This window comes from Aphelocoma coerulescens, chromosome 1A, assembly GCF_041296385.1.
Source record: "Aphelocoma coerulescens isolate FSJ_1873_10779 chromosome 1A, UR_Acoe_1.0, whole genome shotgun sequence".
In the NCBI taxonomy this organism is placed as follows: Eukaryota; Metazoa; Chordata; class Aves; order Passeriformes; family Corvidae; genus Aphelocoma; species Aphelocoma coerulescens.
In genome coordinates, this window is record NC_091014.1 from 1,134,747 (window position 1) to 1,150,298 (window position 15,552).

The following is a 15,552-nucleotide window of genomic DNA, read 5'->3' on the forward strand; positions in this document are numbered from 1 at the left end:
CCTTGAGACCCCCAAATACGGGTAACCAAGTGCCCCACCCAAAGCCTTGAGCCCCCCAAGTGCTGGTGCCAATCTGGGGACCTCCTCAGCTGCCCCCCAACTCCTCGACACCCCCAAACACAGGTGCCAATCTGGGGATCCCCCAGTTCCATGAGACCCCCAAATACGGGTAAGAAAAGCACCCCCCCATGTCCTTGAGCCCTCCTAGTACTGGTGCCAATCTGGGGACCCCCCCAGACGTCCCTCAGGTTCCTGTGACCCCCCAATACGGGTAACAAAGTGTCCCCAAGTCCCCGAGACCCCCAAATGCTGGTGACGACCTGGGGTCCCCCAAGATCCCCCCACAGCCCCCCCGGGCCCCCCCAGTTCCTCCCCCCCGTGTACCCAATAAAGTGCCACGTGCGAAGGATGTGTGTGACCCCCCCCCGGATGGACTCCTGAGCACCCCCAGCCCTGGGGCGGGACCCCCTAGCCCCCTGACCCCCCCCAGCTCCAATACGGGACCCCCGAACGCCCCCCCCGTCCCTGGAAGGGTACCCCAGGGGCCCTCGACCCCCTTCCCGCAGGGTGGGACCCCCCGAGACCCCATGAACCCTCTGGGCTCCGATATGGGACCCCCAAACCCTCCCGATCCCCCCTGACCCCCCAGGCACGGCCCCCTCGGTGCCCCCGGCCCCGTCCCGGGACCGCCGATGAGCCCCCGCCCCTCGGTCCTCCCCTCCGCCAGGGGTCGCTCTAACACCGCCATCTTACCCGGGTGCCGCTCCGCCCCGCTCCCGGCATCCCCCGCGTGCCATCATGGCGGCGCCCGAGCCCCGCACGGTGCTGGTGCGGGGCCTCCCTCCCGGCGCTACCGCCGCGCTCCTGGAGCGGCTCTTCGGGCACCTGGGGCCGCTCCGCCGCTGCTTCGTGGTCACCGAGAAGGGTCCGCGCCGGGGGTCCTGGGGGGGAGCGGGGACCGGGCTTTGGAGGTGTCTGAAGCGGTCTGGGAGCGAGCTTTGGGGGGCTGGAGGGGCTGGGACCGGGGTTTGGAGGGGCTGGAAATGGGGCCTGGGGGGCTGGGCTGGGCCCTGGGAGGCTTGAGAGGGCTGGGAGTGGGATTTGGGGGTTGGGAGCGAGTTTTGGGGGGCTGAGATGGGCGGCCGAGGGGGCTGGACCGGGGTCTGGGGGCACGGAGGGTTTGGGGCCGGCGGGCTCCGACTCGGAGTCTGGGGGGCTGAGGAGGATGGGGGGGCTTGGATTGCGATTTGGGGGGGTTCGGGGGTGGGAGCAGGGTCTGGGAAGGGGGGGGTTACATTTGGGGTTGGGGCCTGGGGGATGCTGAACTGGAGGGGCTGGGGCGCGGAGAGGGGGACACGGAGGAGGCCTGGGATGGGAGCAGGAATTTGGGGAGTCAGGAATTTTGGGGAGCGGGATGGGGGGGCTCAGCAGCCTCCACAATCGGGGTCTCAGGACGGGGCTGCTCTCGGGGGTCCCGGGCCGGGGGGGCTGTGCCGGCTCCGTGCGGGGCTCTGGGGGGGGTCCGGCCCCTCACTCCCCCCCCGGCCCCCCCAGGTTCCCCGAAATGCCGCGGGTTCGGGTACGTGACCTTCTCGCTGCCCGAGGACGCGGCGCGGGCGCTGCGGGAGCCCCCCGAGCTGGGGGGGCGGCGCCTGGGGGTGACCCCGGCCCGGCCGCGGCCCCGGCCCGAGGGGAAGGGGAAGGGGGAGCCGCCCCCGGGCCCCCCCCGGCCCAAGAAGCCGCGGGGCCCCTCCCGCAAGGCGCGGCTGATCCTGCGCAACCTCAGCTTCCAGGTGAGGGGGCTCGGGGGTCACCCCCTGAGCGCCCCCAGCCCCCCAGGACTCCGGGGGAACCCCCGACTCTCCAGGGACCCCCCTGCCCATCCCCAGGGACCCTCCCAGTGTCCCCAGCCCCCCCAGGGACCGCCTCCTTCCCAAGGGACCTCCGTTCCCTGGGGAGCCCCCCAGGACCCCCCATCCCTCCAGTCATCCCCCCGGGATCTTCCCAGCACTCCCCCATCCCCCGGGACCCCCCATGACCCTGTTCTTCCCGAGGCACCTCCCCAGCACCTCCCAAAGCCCCCAGGACCCCCAGACCTCTGATCTCCCCCCTGGTCAACCCCCCTGCCCAGAGTCCCCCAATGCCCCCCCAGCCCCCCTGACCCTCCCCCCGTCCCCGCAGTGCTCCGAGGACGAGCTCCGGGGTCTCTTCGCCCCCTTCGGCCCCGTCCTGGAGCTGAACCTGCCCCGGAAGCCTGGTGAGACCTCCTGAGCCCCCTGAGCCCCCTGGGGAGCTCCCACCCCCCCCAGGCCGGGGGCTCAGTCTGGGGGGGCTCTTGCAGACGGGACCCCGAGGGGTTTCGCCTTCGTCCAGCTCCGGAACCTTCGGGAGGCGGCCGCGGCGCTGGGGGGGCTCAACGGGGCCCAGCTCCGAGGTTTGGGGGGGCCTGGGGGCTTTGGGGGGGCTTAGCAGGGCTCAGCAGGGCTTGGGGGGGTCCTGGGGGGCTCAACGGGGCCCATCTCCGAGGTTTGGGGGGGCCTGGGATTAAGCAGGGGGTTCCTGGGAGGTTTGGGAGTGCTGGGGGAGCACAACACGAGGGAGATCAGAGGTTTGGGAGGGTCTCTGGGGTAATTTGAGGGGTGCAGAGGGGGATTTGGGATGCTGAGGGGGTCTCTGGGGAAGGGGGACACAAGGGGGGGTCGGGGGGGGGATGGGGGGGAGCCCTCAGGAATTTGGGGTCTGACCCCCCCCTGCCCCCCAGGGCGGCCGCTGGCCGTGGACTGGGCCGTGGCCAAGGACAAGTACCAGGAGACACAGGGACCCCCAAAAACGCCCGGTGAGACCCCAAAACTGCCCCCCAAATCCCCCAAACTCCCCAGTGTGACCCCAAACCCCCCTGAGACTCCCCAAATCCCCAGTGAGACCCAAACCCCCCCTGGACCCCCAAAAATGCCTGGTGAGATCCCAAAACTGCCCTCCAAATCCCCCAAACCCCCTGAGATTCCCCGAACTCCCCAGTGAGACCCCAAATCCCCCCCCGCGCCCCCTGTGAGGGGCTGGGCCTGCCCCAGGGCCCCCGGGGGCTTTGGGGGGGCCGAGGGGTGACTGAGCCCCCCCGCCTCGGGTTCCTACAGAGGGAGAGGGGAGAGAGAAGGAAAAAGGGGAAGAGAAAGAGGAGGAGGAAGAGGAGCGTGAAGAAGAGGAGGAAGATGAAGAGGAAGAAAAAGAAGAGGAGGAGGAAGAGGAAGAAGAAGAGAAGGAAGATGAAGAAGAAGAGGAGGAGGATGAAGAGGAGGAAGAAGAGGAGGAAGAAGCTGCTCAGCCTCCCCGGCGGACCCCAAAAGTGCGGTCAGGGGTCAGAGCTGGGCTGGGGCGTGGAAAGAAGGAGAAGGAAGAGGAGGAGGAAGAGGAAGATGAAGATGAAGAAAAAGAGGAGGAGGACGAGGATGAGGAAGAGGATGAGGAGGATGGGGAAGGTTCGTTGTGCACTGCCTGGGGGGGCAGGGGGGTTCTTCTGTGGGGCCTCGAGGGGCTCTGGCAGAGTGGGGGGGGCTGTGTGGGCTCAGGGGCTGTGGGGGTGTTTGGGGCAGGTTTGGGGTGCGCTGGGGGTCTGGGGTTTTTTTGGGGGGGGTCTGGGGAGGTTTCGAGGGTTTTTGGGGAGGGGGTTAGGGCAGTCTGGGGGGCTCTTCCAGGGGGCAGTGGGCGTTTCTGGGGGTCTGGGGGTGCTGCCCTGGAGTCGGGGTGTTTGGGGGGTCCGGGGATGCCCCTGGGGGTCTCCCAGGTGCCCCAAACCCCCCTTGCAGAGGAGCCCCCCCGCAAGCGCCGGCAGCGCCCATCGGACGTGGCCGAGGGCAGGACTGTGTTCATCCGGTGAGTGGGGGGGCTGGGGGACCCCAAACCCCGGGGAGGGGCGTCCCCGGAACCCCCCTGAGCCCCCCACCCCCCCCCCAGGAACCTCTCGTTCGACACCGAGGAGGAGGAGCTGGAGGAGACCCTGCGGCGGTTCGGGGGGGTCTGCTACGTCCGGCTGGTGCTGCACCCCCACACCGGCACCCCCAAAGGTGGGGAGGGGGCTGGGGGAGCCTGGGGGGCACCCGGTGCTGCTCCCCCACACTGGGACCCCCGAAAAGGGGGGAGGGAGCAGGGGGATCTGGGTGGGGGCTGCACCCCAAAGCTGGGGACCCCAAAGGGGGGGGGAGCCCTGGGGGAGTGTTTGGGGGGGCTCTGGGACCCGGAGGGAGGGTCCCAGATTTTGGGGGGATGTCACCCATTTGGGGGTGTCTGTCCCACATTTTGGGGAGGGGCTTCCACTTTGAGGAGTGTCCCTGTGTAGGGGGGATTATCCTGTGTTTGGGGTGGCTCCCAAATTCGGGGTGCCCCATATTTGGGAGTTGGTTCCCACACTGGGGGCTACCTCCTGACTTCCCCTCGCCCCCCAGGCTCTGCCTTCGCCCAGTTCGAGACCCCTGAGGGGGCCCAGAAATGCATCGAGGCTGCCCAGGAGGGGCCCGAGGTGAGGGGGGGCCCTGGGGGACAGCGGGGACCCCCCAGGGGCATCAAGGGTCCTGGGGGGGCTCAGGGGCCGCCCCAGGGGAGTCTGGGGAGGGGTTTGGTGGGACTGGAGTGGGATTTGGGGGATTTTGAGGGGATTTGGAAAGGCTTGAGGGGAGTTTGGAGGTTTGGGAGAGTTTGGGGAGGTTTTGGGAGGTTTTGGGGGCAGTTTGGGATTTTGAGCAGGTTTGGGAAGTTGTGGGCGATGCTGTGGGTTTTGGGGGTGCTGGGAGGTTCTGGGCAGGTTTGGGGGTGTCTGGGCGGGGTCCCCACCCACTGTGAGGGTCCCATCCCCCTGACCCCACTGACCCCTCTGTCCCAGGGCGGGGGGCTGCGAGTGGGGGGGCGGCTGCTGCGTGTGGACCCCGCCCTGAGCCGGGACCAGGCCCGGGGGCTCCAGGGGGCCTCTGGGGGGGCCCGGCCCCGAACTGGCACCAGGAACCTGTACCTGGCCCGGGAGGGGGGTGAGTGACCCCACAGCCCAGTGCCCCCACGCCCCCTGGCCCTCACTGCCCCCCCAGGCCCCCATTCTCAGTCCCTCAACCCTGATTTCTGCATGACCCCCAAATCCCCCCTCAAAGCCCCCCCAAATCCCCCGACCCCCCATTCCGTCTGACCCACCCCAATGCTCCCCAAATCCCTCCTGAACCCCCCTGACTCCCTTTTTGACCCCACAAAATTCCTCTAATCCCCCTCTGCCCCCCTCATTCCCCCCCCAACATCCCCCCTGAGCTCTCCCCTTGCTCCCTGACCCCTGAAATCCCCGAGCCCCGTTCCCAGCCATCCACGCGGGCTCCTGCCGAGTCCCCCAAATTCCCCTGACCCCCCAAATTCCCAAAACCTTCCAATTCCACCCCGTTCCCAGCCATCTGGCCGGGCTCCTGCCGAGTCCCCCAAATTCCCCTGACCCCCCAAATTCCCAAAACCTTCCAATTCCACCCCGTTCCCAGCCATCTGGCCGGGCTCCTGCCGAGTCCCCCAAATTCCCCTGACCCCCCAAATTCCCAAAACCTTCCAATTCCACCCCGTTCCCAGCCATCTGGCCGGGCTCCTGCCGAGTCCCCCAAATTCCCCTGACCCCCCAAATTCCCAAAACCTTCCAATTCCACCCCGTTCCCAGCCATCCGGCCGGGCTCCTGCCGAGTCCCCCAAATTCCCCTGACCCCCCAAATTCCCAAAACCTTCCAATTCCACCCCGTTCCCAGCCATCTGGCCGGGCTCCTGCCGAGTCCCCCAAATTCCCCTGACCCCCCAAATTCCCAAAACCTTCCAATTCCACCCCGTTCCCAGCCATCCGGCCGGGCTCCCGCGCAGCCGAGGGCGTCAGCGACTCGGACATGGCCAAGCGGGCGCGGGTGAGTGGGGCCCCTCGGGGTTCCGGGGGGGGATTTGGGGGCGTCCCCCTGTCGCTGGCCCTGTCGCTGACCCCGCTGGCCCCGTGCCCGCAGTTCGAGGAGCTGAAGCGGCGGCGGCTGCAGGACCCCAACGTGGGCGTGTCGCGGACGCGGCTGTGCCTGCACAACCTCCCCAAGGCGCTGGACTCGCCCCGGCTGCGCGCGCTGCTCAGGGGGCTCCTGCGGGCCCCCGGGGCCACAGCCCCCCTCATCAAGGAGGTGGGGGCCTTTTGGGGCCCCTGGGTCCCCCTGCGCTCTGTTGGGTCTGGGGGTGATTTGGGGCGGCTGGGGGGGGTCCCTGCTCTGTGCCCTGGGGGGTGTTGGGGTTCTCCAGGGGGGTGTCGGGGGGCTTTGGGTGACCCCATCCCCACATCCCAATGCCAGGTGGTGCAGGGGGGTGGGGAGTTCTGGGATGATCCCGGGGCAGTTTGGGGTGACCCAGGGGATGCTTTTGGGGTGACCCCATCACTTTCCCAGTGCTGGGTGATGTGGGAGCTGCAGAAAGGTTTGGGGTACCCTGGGTGGGTTTTGGGGTGCCCTGGGTGGGTTTTTGGGTGACCCCATCACTTTCCCAGTGCTGGGTGATGCAGGAGCTGCAGGAAGGTTTGGGGTGCCCTGGGTGGGTTTTTGGGGTGACCCCATCACTTTCCCAGTGCCGGGTGATGCGGGAGCTGCGGGGCCAGGGCCAATCTTTGGGGTTCGCCTTCGTGGAGTTTGGGGAGCACGAGGAGGCCCTGGGGGCCCTGCGGCGCCTCAACAACAACCCTGAGCTCTTCGGGGCCCACAAGGTCAGTGGGGGTGCCCCAAATCCAGGGCACCCCATTTCCAGACCCTGGAGCTGCCCCCCATGTTCTGGGGTCCCCTTGGGATCTCCTGGGAGCCCCTGGGGGTTTTGGGGTGCCCCATGGGCTCTGGGGGCTCTCCTGCATGTTTTGGGGTGCCCCCCGGCTTTTGGGGTGTTCTGGGTTGTCCCCCGTGTTTTACAGGGAGGTTTCTAGGGTCCCCCCTAGATTTTGGGGTGCCCTCATTGTGTTGGGGTGTCACGGGGTGTCGGAGAGTTTTGGGGTCTCCCCCTGGGTTTTGAGGTCCTCCCCAGTGTTCAGGGGGTTTTAGGCTTCTCTCCACAAGTTTGGGGGTTTTGGCGTGTCCCCCACAGTGTTTTGGGAGATTTAGAAGCGTTCCCTTGGTTTTGGGGTGTCCCCCTGGGTACTTGTGAGGATTTCAGGGTGCTCCCCCGAGTCTGGGGGTTTTTGGGGCGTCCTCCCGGAGTTTGGGGCGTTTTGGGGTGCCCCCCCCGCGGTTTTGGGGAGTTTCAGGGTCCCCACGGTGCCCCCCCAGCGCCCGATCGTGGAGTTCGCGCTCGAGGACCGGCGGAAGCTGCGGCTGCGGGAGCAGCGGATCCAGCGGGGCCTGGTACGGGGGAACCCCCTGCACCCCCTCTGCCCCCCCGGGGCCCCCGGGCCCCTCCAGCCCCCCAGCACTGACCCCCCCCCCCCCTTTTTTCCGCAGCTCAAGGCCAAGGCCAAGGCCAAGGCGGCTGCGGGACCTCCGGACCCCCCCCAGGCACCCCTGGACCCCCCCCAGGGGCGCCCAGATCCCCCCGCGGGCTCGGGGGACACCCAGGACCCCCCACGGCCCCCCCCGGGGACCCCCCCCGGGGCCCCCTGGGCCGGGTTCCGCACGCAGGGCCCGGGCCAGGGGGGGGCTCCGGGCGCCCCCCGCCCCAAGGTGCTGGCGCTGCCCTCCCACCGCGGCCCCAAGATCAGGTGAGGGGGGCCCTGTGCCCCCGCCTCTGTTCCCCCTTTCCCCCCTCACCCCCATTTCCTCCCCATTTCCCTTTTTCTCCCTTTTTTCCCCACTTTTCCCCCCCCTTTTTCCCCTCTCTCTTGCACCCTTCCCTTTTCCTCTCCTTCCCCCCTCCCACCCCCTTTTCCCATCCCCCTTCCCCTCATTTCCCCCCTTTTTCTCCCCCTTCCCCCTTTCTCCCCCTTTCCCCCCATGTCCCCCCCTGGGGGTCTCTGTCCCCTCTGGGCCCCCCTGGGCCTCTCCCCCCGTAATTCCCTTTTTCCCCACAGGAAACGGGACAAGGGGAAGGCCCAGCCCCCCCCCAAGCCCCCCAAAGCCCCCAAGGCCTCTCGGCGGCGGGAGAAGCTCCGGGCGCCCCCCCCCCAGGTAGGGATTTGGAGTTCACCCCCCCCAGGATGAGTTTGGGGTCAAACCCTCCAATTTGGGCCTCCCGCATCTCCCTGGGCACCCCCATTCCTCGATATCTCCCCCCAGTGCTGCCCCCCGGCTGTGGGGTGCCATGGGGATTTTGGGGCCCCTCTCACCCCTCTGCCCCCCAGAGCCAGCGGCGGCGCCGAGGGGGCCCTGGGGGGGCCGAGGCGCGGTTCCAGGAGCTGGTGGAGAGGTACAAGAGGAAGATTTTGGGAAGTGACCCCCCCACGGCACGGGGGGGGAAGTGGTTCGAGAGCTGAGACCCCCCTCCAACACCCCAAAAATCCCCCCTGGCACCCCAAAAATCCCCCTCGGGCTGCCAGGGGTCCCAAACCCCGCGGGGAGGTCTTGGGGTGCTGCCCCCACAGGGTCCAGGGGGGTTGGGGGGTGGGACCCAGCCCGGGTCCCCCCTGGCCCCCTGGGATTTGGGGGTGCTCCCCCCCTCAGCTCTGTCTGTGCCTGCGTTTTAATAAAAATGGGTTTTTTGAGGAAAATTTGGCCCCTTGGTGTCACCCCTCTCCTTGGAGACCCCAAAACATCTGCCCTGGGGAAAGGGGGCTGGGGGGACCCGGGGAGGGGTGGGGGAGACCTCCAGGGGGGCTTGGGGGGTCCTGGCAGTTCCGGGTCCCGTGGTTCCCCCCATGTACCCCACAACCTCCGCGGGTCCCGGCTGAGTCACGGTGGCCCCGGGTGGCCTCGGGCATGAGGGACGTGACCCGGGGTGGCCCTGCCCCACGGCCACCCCCCCGGGGTGTCCCCACTGTGGGGCCGGGGAGGGGCCAGGCCGGGGAGGGGCCAGGCCGGCACTGCAGGGGACACCGAGAGTGGCACTGGCAGTGACACACGTGTCCTTGTCCCGTGTCCTGTGTCCCCCACCTTGTCCCTGTCCCCTCATCCTTGTGTCCCCATTGTCCCCGTGCCCCCTCTTCCCCCAGCCTTGTCCCCCGTCCCTGTCCCCTTTGTCCCCCTTGCTCCTCTCTCCTTGTATCCCCGTCCCTTTTCCCCTCTCGCTGGGGGCTCCAGGCCACCCCCTGTGTCCCCCCCCGTGTCCCCACCTCGGCTGGGAGTGTCAGGGTCACACCAGGCCGGGGGGCCCGGGAGGATGGCAAAGCCACCAGCGAGTCATCCACTGCCACTGAGTCACCGGGACGTGTCCCCGGCCCCACAGTCCCTTGTCCCCAGGTGCCCCCGTGCCCCGGGGGGTCCCTTGTCCCCTTGTGGCCCCTGTCCCTGAGGTCCTTTGTCCCCAGGGTCATCAGAGACACGCGTGAGGCTGCTGGAAAAGGGGCTTTATTTTAAAGTAAAGCAAATAAATTATTATTAATAGTAATATAATAATAATAATAATAGTAATAATAATAATAGCAGTAACGTTGTAGAAAAAAGTGCCGGCAGCAGCTGGAGCCGCTCCGGTGCCTGGGGACGCTCGTGGTGTCCCCAGCGAGGTCCTGGTCCTGTCCGTGGGGTCCTGATGAGATCCCTGTGAGGTCCGAGGGGTTCCGGTGAGGTCCTGGCCGTGTCCGTGTGGACCCGGGGGGGTCCTGGGGTTCCCGGGGGTCCCGAAGGTCCCTAACACGCGGGGACCCCCTCGAGGCGGGCGGCGACCCCCTCCAGGCAGCCCCGGAGCCGCGCCAGGGCCACCCCGGCCACCGTGTGCGGGGCCTCGGCCAGCGGCGCGGGGGGGGCGGCGGGGGGGTCGCGGGGCGGGGGGCAGCCCAGCAGGGCCGCCAGCACGGCCAGGAGGCTGCGCAGGTTCTCCAGGTCGTTGGCCACCTGGGCCAGCCGCAGGTCGCCCCCGGCCAGCGCCGCCAGGAGCCGCTGGAAGAGCTGGAGCCGCTGCGCCGCCCCCGCCAGCCCCGCCGGGACCCCCCCGTCCGGGAGCCCCTCCTCCGGGACCCCCTCCAGGCCGGTGACGCGCAGGGTCAGCGGGAACAGCTGGGGGGGACACAAACGGGGGGGTCAGGGCGGGGGGGACACCCAGCCAGCCCTGGGGACCCTCCCTGGGCTCCCCACCCCTCGGGGCTCGGCCCCTCCGCCTCTCTCCGTGGACACGCCCGATATGGGGTCAGAGCCCCCCCACCCCCCAGCCACAGGTGCCCCTTCCCGGGGACCCCCCCCCCAAATCTGGGCTCGGGATCCCCCCATGGGAGACCTCCTGGGGACCCCGCCCCACTTTGGGGAACAGGATCCCCCTCCCCATTGAGGACCAGCCCCCAGGACTCCCCCCTCGCCCCCAATCTGGGGCACGTTCTTGCCCCGCCGGGTGTCCCCCCAGCCCCTCCCCTGGGTGTCCCCGCTGTGTCACAGCTCCGCCCCTCCCATCCTTGGGGTGTCCCCGGGGTCCCCCCCGGGCCGGGGTCACCTGGAGCTGCTGCAGGCGCGCGCTGAGGGTCCGGGTCAGGGCCCGCGCGTCCGCCCGGACCCTCTCGAGCCGCGCGGGGCGACCCCCGGCCAGCGCCACCGCCAGGCACAGCAGCGCCCACAGGGACGCGCCGGGACCCCGCATCCCGCCGGGCTCTGCGGAGGGGGGACACAGCTGTCACCGGCGAGGTCCCGCACCCCAAAATCCGCCCGCACCCCCCGGGACGTGTGGAGGGCGCCAGCAGAGGGGGACACGCGCGTCACCCCCATCCCTGGGGATGTTGGAGGGATGGGTGATGTCACCAGGGACGGGACAGGGGACACGGGCAGGGACATGCGGGAAGTGGCAACGGTGGCACGTGGACTCCGGAGCCCTCGTCACCGTGTCACGGTGCCACCGTGTCCCCGCCGGCAAGTGCCGCTCGGGCCGTGTCCCTGACGCCTTCCCGGAGCCCTTTGGCACCAGGGCCACCCCGGGCCGGCCGTGACCACGCGGGTGACAGGGACAGTGCGGGAGGGGGACGCGGCTCGGAAGGGGCGAGGAGAGGGTCAGGGTGGGCGTTGGGTCCCCAGCGTTGTGTCACCTCCCTGGGGACCCCCTGCCCTCGGGGGGTGCGGGATGGACGCTGGGGTGACCTTGTCACCCACTGCTTGAGGATGGGGGGGACGTGGGGACATGGGTGACAGAGGGATGGGGGGACATACAGATGGAGGGGACAGGGAGGACGTGGGGGTGCGGAGGACACGGGGACATGGGTGACACAGGCCCAGGGGGAGACACGCAGAGGGAGGGGACAGGGAGGACACTGGGGGGACACAGGGATGTGGTGGTGACAGGGGGACAGGGGACCCCGGGGAAACCGCGGGGACACGGGAACAGTGCCACTCACCGGAGCCTCGCACGCACTCGCTGAGCCTGGAACGGGACAGCGCCGGGTGACGGGGGGACACGGGGGTCCCCGCCACGCCCCCCCACTGCCACCATCCCACCGGCGGGGCGGCGAGGGCCAGTGGCCCCTTGGGTCACCCCCGGTGTCCCCGCGGGGCTGGGGGACACGGCTGGTGGCACAGCCACGGCCTGGCCACCACCTCGGGGACAGCAGGGGCTGGGGGGACAACGACAGGGACAAGGGGGTGCCTAGACCCCCCCGGGGGCTTCGGTCCCCAGCCAGACCCGGGCCAGCGTCCCCGCAGGGCCGGGGGGTGACACCGCCCGGGACCCCCGGGGTGAGGGGTCCGAGGGGGGTCTCGTGGTGGGGGTCCCGGGGAGGGGGGGTAGGGATGACCCCGTGGGAGGGTGTCCCTTTGGGGGAGGTCTGTTGGGATGTCCCGGTACCGAGAGGGTTTTTGGGGGGGGTCTATTGGGGTGTCCCGGTGCCGAGGGGGAATTTTTGGGGGGGTCGGGCTCACCTGGTCGCCCCGTGGGTCCCGTCGGTCACGGCGGTGGCTCCATCGCGCCGTCCCCCCCTTTATAGCGGCGGGGCCGTTCCCCAAAGCGCTGCCCGCCCCCCCCCCGCCCCCCCCGCGCTGTCCGAGCCGTGTCCGGCCGGCCGGGGGGGCCCCGAGGGGACGGGGATGCGCGGGGGGGAAACGGGGGGTGGGAGCGGGATGCTTCGAACCGGGGCGGGAGGAGCGCGGGGGGGTCCCAGGGCGAACTGGGGACACTGGGGGGGTGCCGGGGGGGTCCCGGCTGCCCCTTGCCCCCGCAGTTCCCCCCCCCCGGCAGACGTGCCCAGGTGAGCGCGGCCCCGCGGGTGGCGGTGACAGTGACACGTCCCCCGTGCGCCGTGACCGCGCACACGCGCGCCGGGCCCCCCCGTGTCCCCCCCCGTGTCCCCACTGTGTCCCTCATGTCCCCACGCACCTCCGTGTCCCCTCACCCCGTGTCCCCCCAGTCCCCCCACCGTGTCCCCCTATCCTCCATGTCCCCCCTCCTGTCCCGCCCCGGTGTCCCCGCGTGTGGCACACACACACCTGGCACAGGATGGGAACGGGAACAGGGACGCACCAAGCGTCCTCAGGTGTCCCAGGTGTCCCCAGGGATGCCGGAGCCCCCAGACCCATGTCCCCACCGCCCCGGGGACACCGCCAGGGTGACACGGGGGAAGGGGGGCTCTGTTGGGGGCACGAGGACCCCCGCACTGTCACTGCGGGGAACAGCGTGGCTCTTGTCCCCACCACCTGTCCCTGTCACCCCCCGGCCCGGGGTGTCCCCAGACTGCGTCCCCGTAGAGGTCCTCAGGCCCCGGGAAGGGCCGGGGTCCCCAGGCGGGGCTGTCACTGCGCTGGTGACGCCGGACTTGGGGTCACCACGGTGGTGACACTCGGCAAACACTGTGGTGGCCCTTCCGGGAAGGCCGGCGGTGACACTGGTGACACCAGTGCCCGGCAGCCGCTGGCAGGGCCCCAGGTGCCACCGCCGGGACACTGGGGACACACAGGGTTCCCCGCTGCCAGCACGGTGACCTGGCTGACGTCACCGCGTGTCCCCTCCCAGCTGGCATCCCTCGTGTCCCGGTCCCTGTCATCTCCCAGCCAGCATCCCTTGTGTCCCCAAACCCTGTCCCCATCCCTGTCCCCAAGCCAATGTCACTCACATGCCCAGCCCTGTTCCCCAGCCCGTCCAGGGACCGTCCGTGCCACCAACTGCCACTGCGGAGTGGCACGGCCACCGGGAGCCCTCCGGCCCCTCCCCGGTCATTGGGCAGCAATGGGGACCCAAACTGGGAGCACTGGGGACCTGTTGTGCCCCTCCCCTTGGTGTTCCCCCGGCACCCCCAGGACAACCCCCCCACTCTGGGGTGTCCCTGGTGTCACCCTCACCCCCCGGTGGTCCCCGACCATGCCAGGAACTGTGGTGGCCTCGTGCCCCCATTCCTGCTGTCCCCATGCCATGGTCGCCACACTGTCCCCACTGTCCCCTCGCTGTCCCCAAAGCCCTGAGGCCAGGGGGGTTTGGGGTCCCCTGCACTTACCTGGGGTCCCCGGGGGTCCCTGCTGGCTCGACCCCCCGCGGATGCTTTTTGGGGTAAGGGCTTCCTGGCTGGGGGAGGGACAGCAAGCCCAGACCGCAAAAAGACCCGAGAGGGACACGGACGGTGGCCCCACGGTGGCACCGCAGTGACAAGTGAGCAGGTGACAAGGAGGGACGGGGACATGTGGAGTCCCCGGGGACGGGGCCTATGGTGGGACATGGCCCCCACGCCCCAAGGTCCCCGCCAGCCCCAGGCTGTCTGCTGGGTGCCACCCCCCATGTGCCGCCTGCCACACGTCACCTGCCACGTGTCACCTGTCAGGTGTGCACTGCCATGGCACTGGCACCCATGGGAGGCGGCACAGAGGGACAGGGATGTGCCACGGAGTGATGGCGCCATGGGACAACATGGTGGGGTTGTGGCACAGAGGGATGGGGGGGTGACAGAGGGACAGGGATGTGGCACAGAGTGACAGGGACATGGCACTGAGTGATGGGGATGTGGCACAGCCCAAGTGGGGGGACAATATGGAGGAGACGTGGCACAGAGCAGTGGGGATGTGGCTGTGATGGGATGGCACAGAGGGACAGGGACGTGGCACAGAGTGAGGTGACGTGGCACAGAGCGACAGGGATGTGGTACAGACCAATGGGAATGTGGCACAGACCGATGGGGACATGGCGCAGAGCGATGGTGACACAGCACAGAGTGAGGTGACATGGCACAGAGCGATGCTGATGTGACACAGAGTGATGGGGACACAGCACAGACCGCTGGGGACATGGCACAGAGTGACAGGAACATGGCACAGGGTGAGGGAACATGGCACAGAGCGATGGTGACATGGGACAGAGCAGTGCCCCCAACTCCTGCCAGCACATCCTGGATGTCTCCAGCTCCTGTCCCTCAGCCACCAGAGCAGCCGGGGATGGCAGGAGGCCACCAGAGGGGCCGGTGCTCAGTGTCGCCATTGGGGCCAGTGCCCGGTGTCACCACAGGGGCTGATGCTCGGTGTCACCTCAGGAGCCGATGCTCGCTCTCTGTCCCCAGCGCTGCAGGGACGTGGCCATGGCCAATCCCGTCCTCGGTGGCACTGGCTGGGTGGCAGTGCCCAAATTCCAGGGTGTCCAAGCCATGTCCCAGGCCGGTGACAGGACGAGCCCGTGGCTCCGAAGCTCCATGGCCGGGCAGTGGCTCCGCAGCCCTATGGCCCTGTGGATGGTCACTGTCCCCGTGGTCAGTCAGTGGCTCTGTGGCTGGTCCATGGTGATGTCCCCAGATTGGGGTCCCGGTGGCGTGGGTGTCCCTGAGGGCCTTTGTGGGGATCCCCCGTCGGCGGCACTCTGGGATCCCCGGGGCAGCTCCAGAGCTGGTGCCGAGGTGCCACCCCAGGGACAGCCGGAAGCAGCTCCAAGGCCACCACCAGGCCGTTGGGTCCTCACTGGTGTCACCCGGGCCTGGGCCAAGGTGTGACCATCACCTGCCAGCAGTGAAGTGTCCCCGCTCCAGCCCACGTCATCCCTGCCCCGCGATCCCGCTCCATCCGGTGTCCCGGTCCCCATCCCACATCCCCCTCTCCCCTCCATGTCCCTGTCCCCATCCCATGTCCCAGCTCCCACCCCTGTCCCCACCCTGCGGCCCCAACGAACTGGTGACAGGGATGGTGACACTTTCCTGGCTGCCACTCCCGTCCCTGCATCCCCCCCGACCCAGCTCCAGCTGGAGCGGGACAGGATGGGGGGACACGGCCAAGGCCACCCCGTCCCTGTCACCCCCTGATCCCGGGGGAGCCCCGTTTGGGGGGAGGAAGGGGACAGAGGGGACATCCCTTGGTGGCTGTGCCAGGGGGGACTCGGGGGCGGCTCCCCCTCACCCGGGGGTCCCCCAGAGCTTGGGAGGGGCTCAGAGGGGACCGGGGGGGACACGGAGGGTCCTTGAGCGGTGCCAGCAGCCGGGGGCGGCTGCAGGGGGACAGTGCCAGTGGCAGTGCCGGTGACACTGGCCGTGCGTGACACAGACCTTTCCAGATCTCCGAGGGCGGTATTGGGGTCCCC

The 15,552-nt window shown here is 69.2% G+C and overlaps 2 protein-coding genes across 2 annotated transcripts; one reads left to right on the forward strand and one right to left on the reverse strand.

Moving 5' to 3' along the window:
* The first annotated feature begins 796 nt into the window (after window positions 1–796).
* On the forward strand, window positions 797–8,656 carry RBM28 (RNA binding motif protein 28). The gene is made up of 17 exons (XM_069033431.1): window positions 797–925; window positions 1,555–1,793; window positions 2,182–2,257; window positions 2,342–2,434; window positions 2,762–2,836; window positions 3,135–3,476; window positions 3,804–3,870; window positions 3,952–4,061; window positions 4,440–4,513; window positions 4,874–5,015; window positions 5,842–5,906; window positions 6,000–6,164; window positions 6,599–6,733; window positions 7,284–7,358; window positions 7,455–7,711; window positions 8,021–8,117; window positions 8,291–8,656. Exons 1-17 carry the CDS (start codon window positions 799–801, stop codon window positions 8,420–8,422), a joined length of 2,271 nt encoding a protein of 756 aa, XP_068889532.1. The 5' UTR covers window positions 797–798; the 3' UTR covers window positions 8,423–8,656.
* Window positions 8,657–9,539: 883 nt separating this feature from the next.
* LEP (leptin) lies at window positions 9,540–11,976 on the reverse strand. Its single transcript, XM_069003795.1, is given in 4 exon segments — window positions 9,540–10,097; window positions 10,525–10,677; window positions 11,414–11,439; window positions 11,934–11,976. Coding segments are annotated over 4 exon segments (588 nt in total). The 3' UTR covers window positions 9,540–9,731.
* Window positions 11,977–15,552: the final 3,576 nt, after the last annotated feature.

Bases quoted from the DNA above. Each gene is read 5' to 3' on its own strand.
- RBM28 (XM_069033431.1), top strand. From the start codon at position 799: ATGGCGGCGCCCGAGCCCCGCACGGTGCTGGTGCGGGGCCTCCCTCCC. The intron at 3,871-3,951 runs GTGAGTGGGGGG...CCCCCCCCCCAG, and splicing joins GGCAGGACTGTGTTCATCCG to GAACCTCTCGTTCGACACCG. The intron at 6,165-6,598 runs GTGGGGGCCTTT...TCACTTTCCCAG, and splicing joins CAGCCCCCCTCATCAAGGAG to TGCCGGGTGATGCGGGAGCT.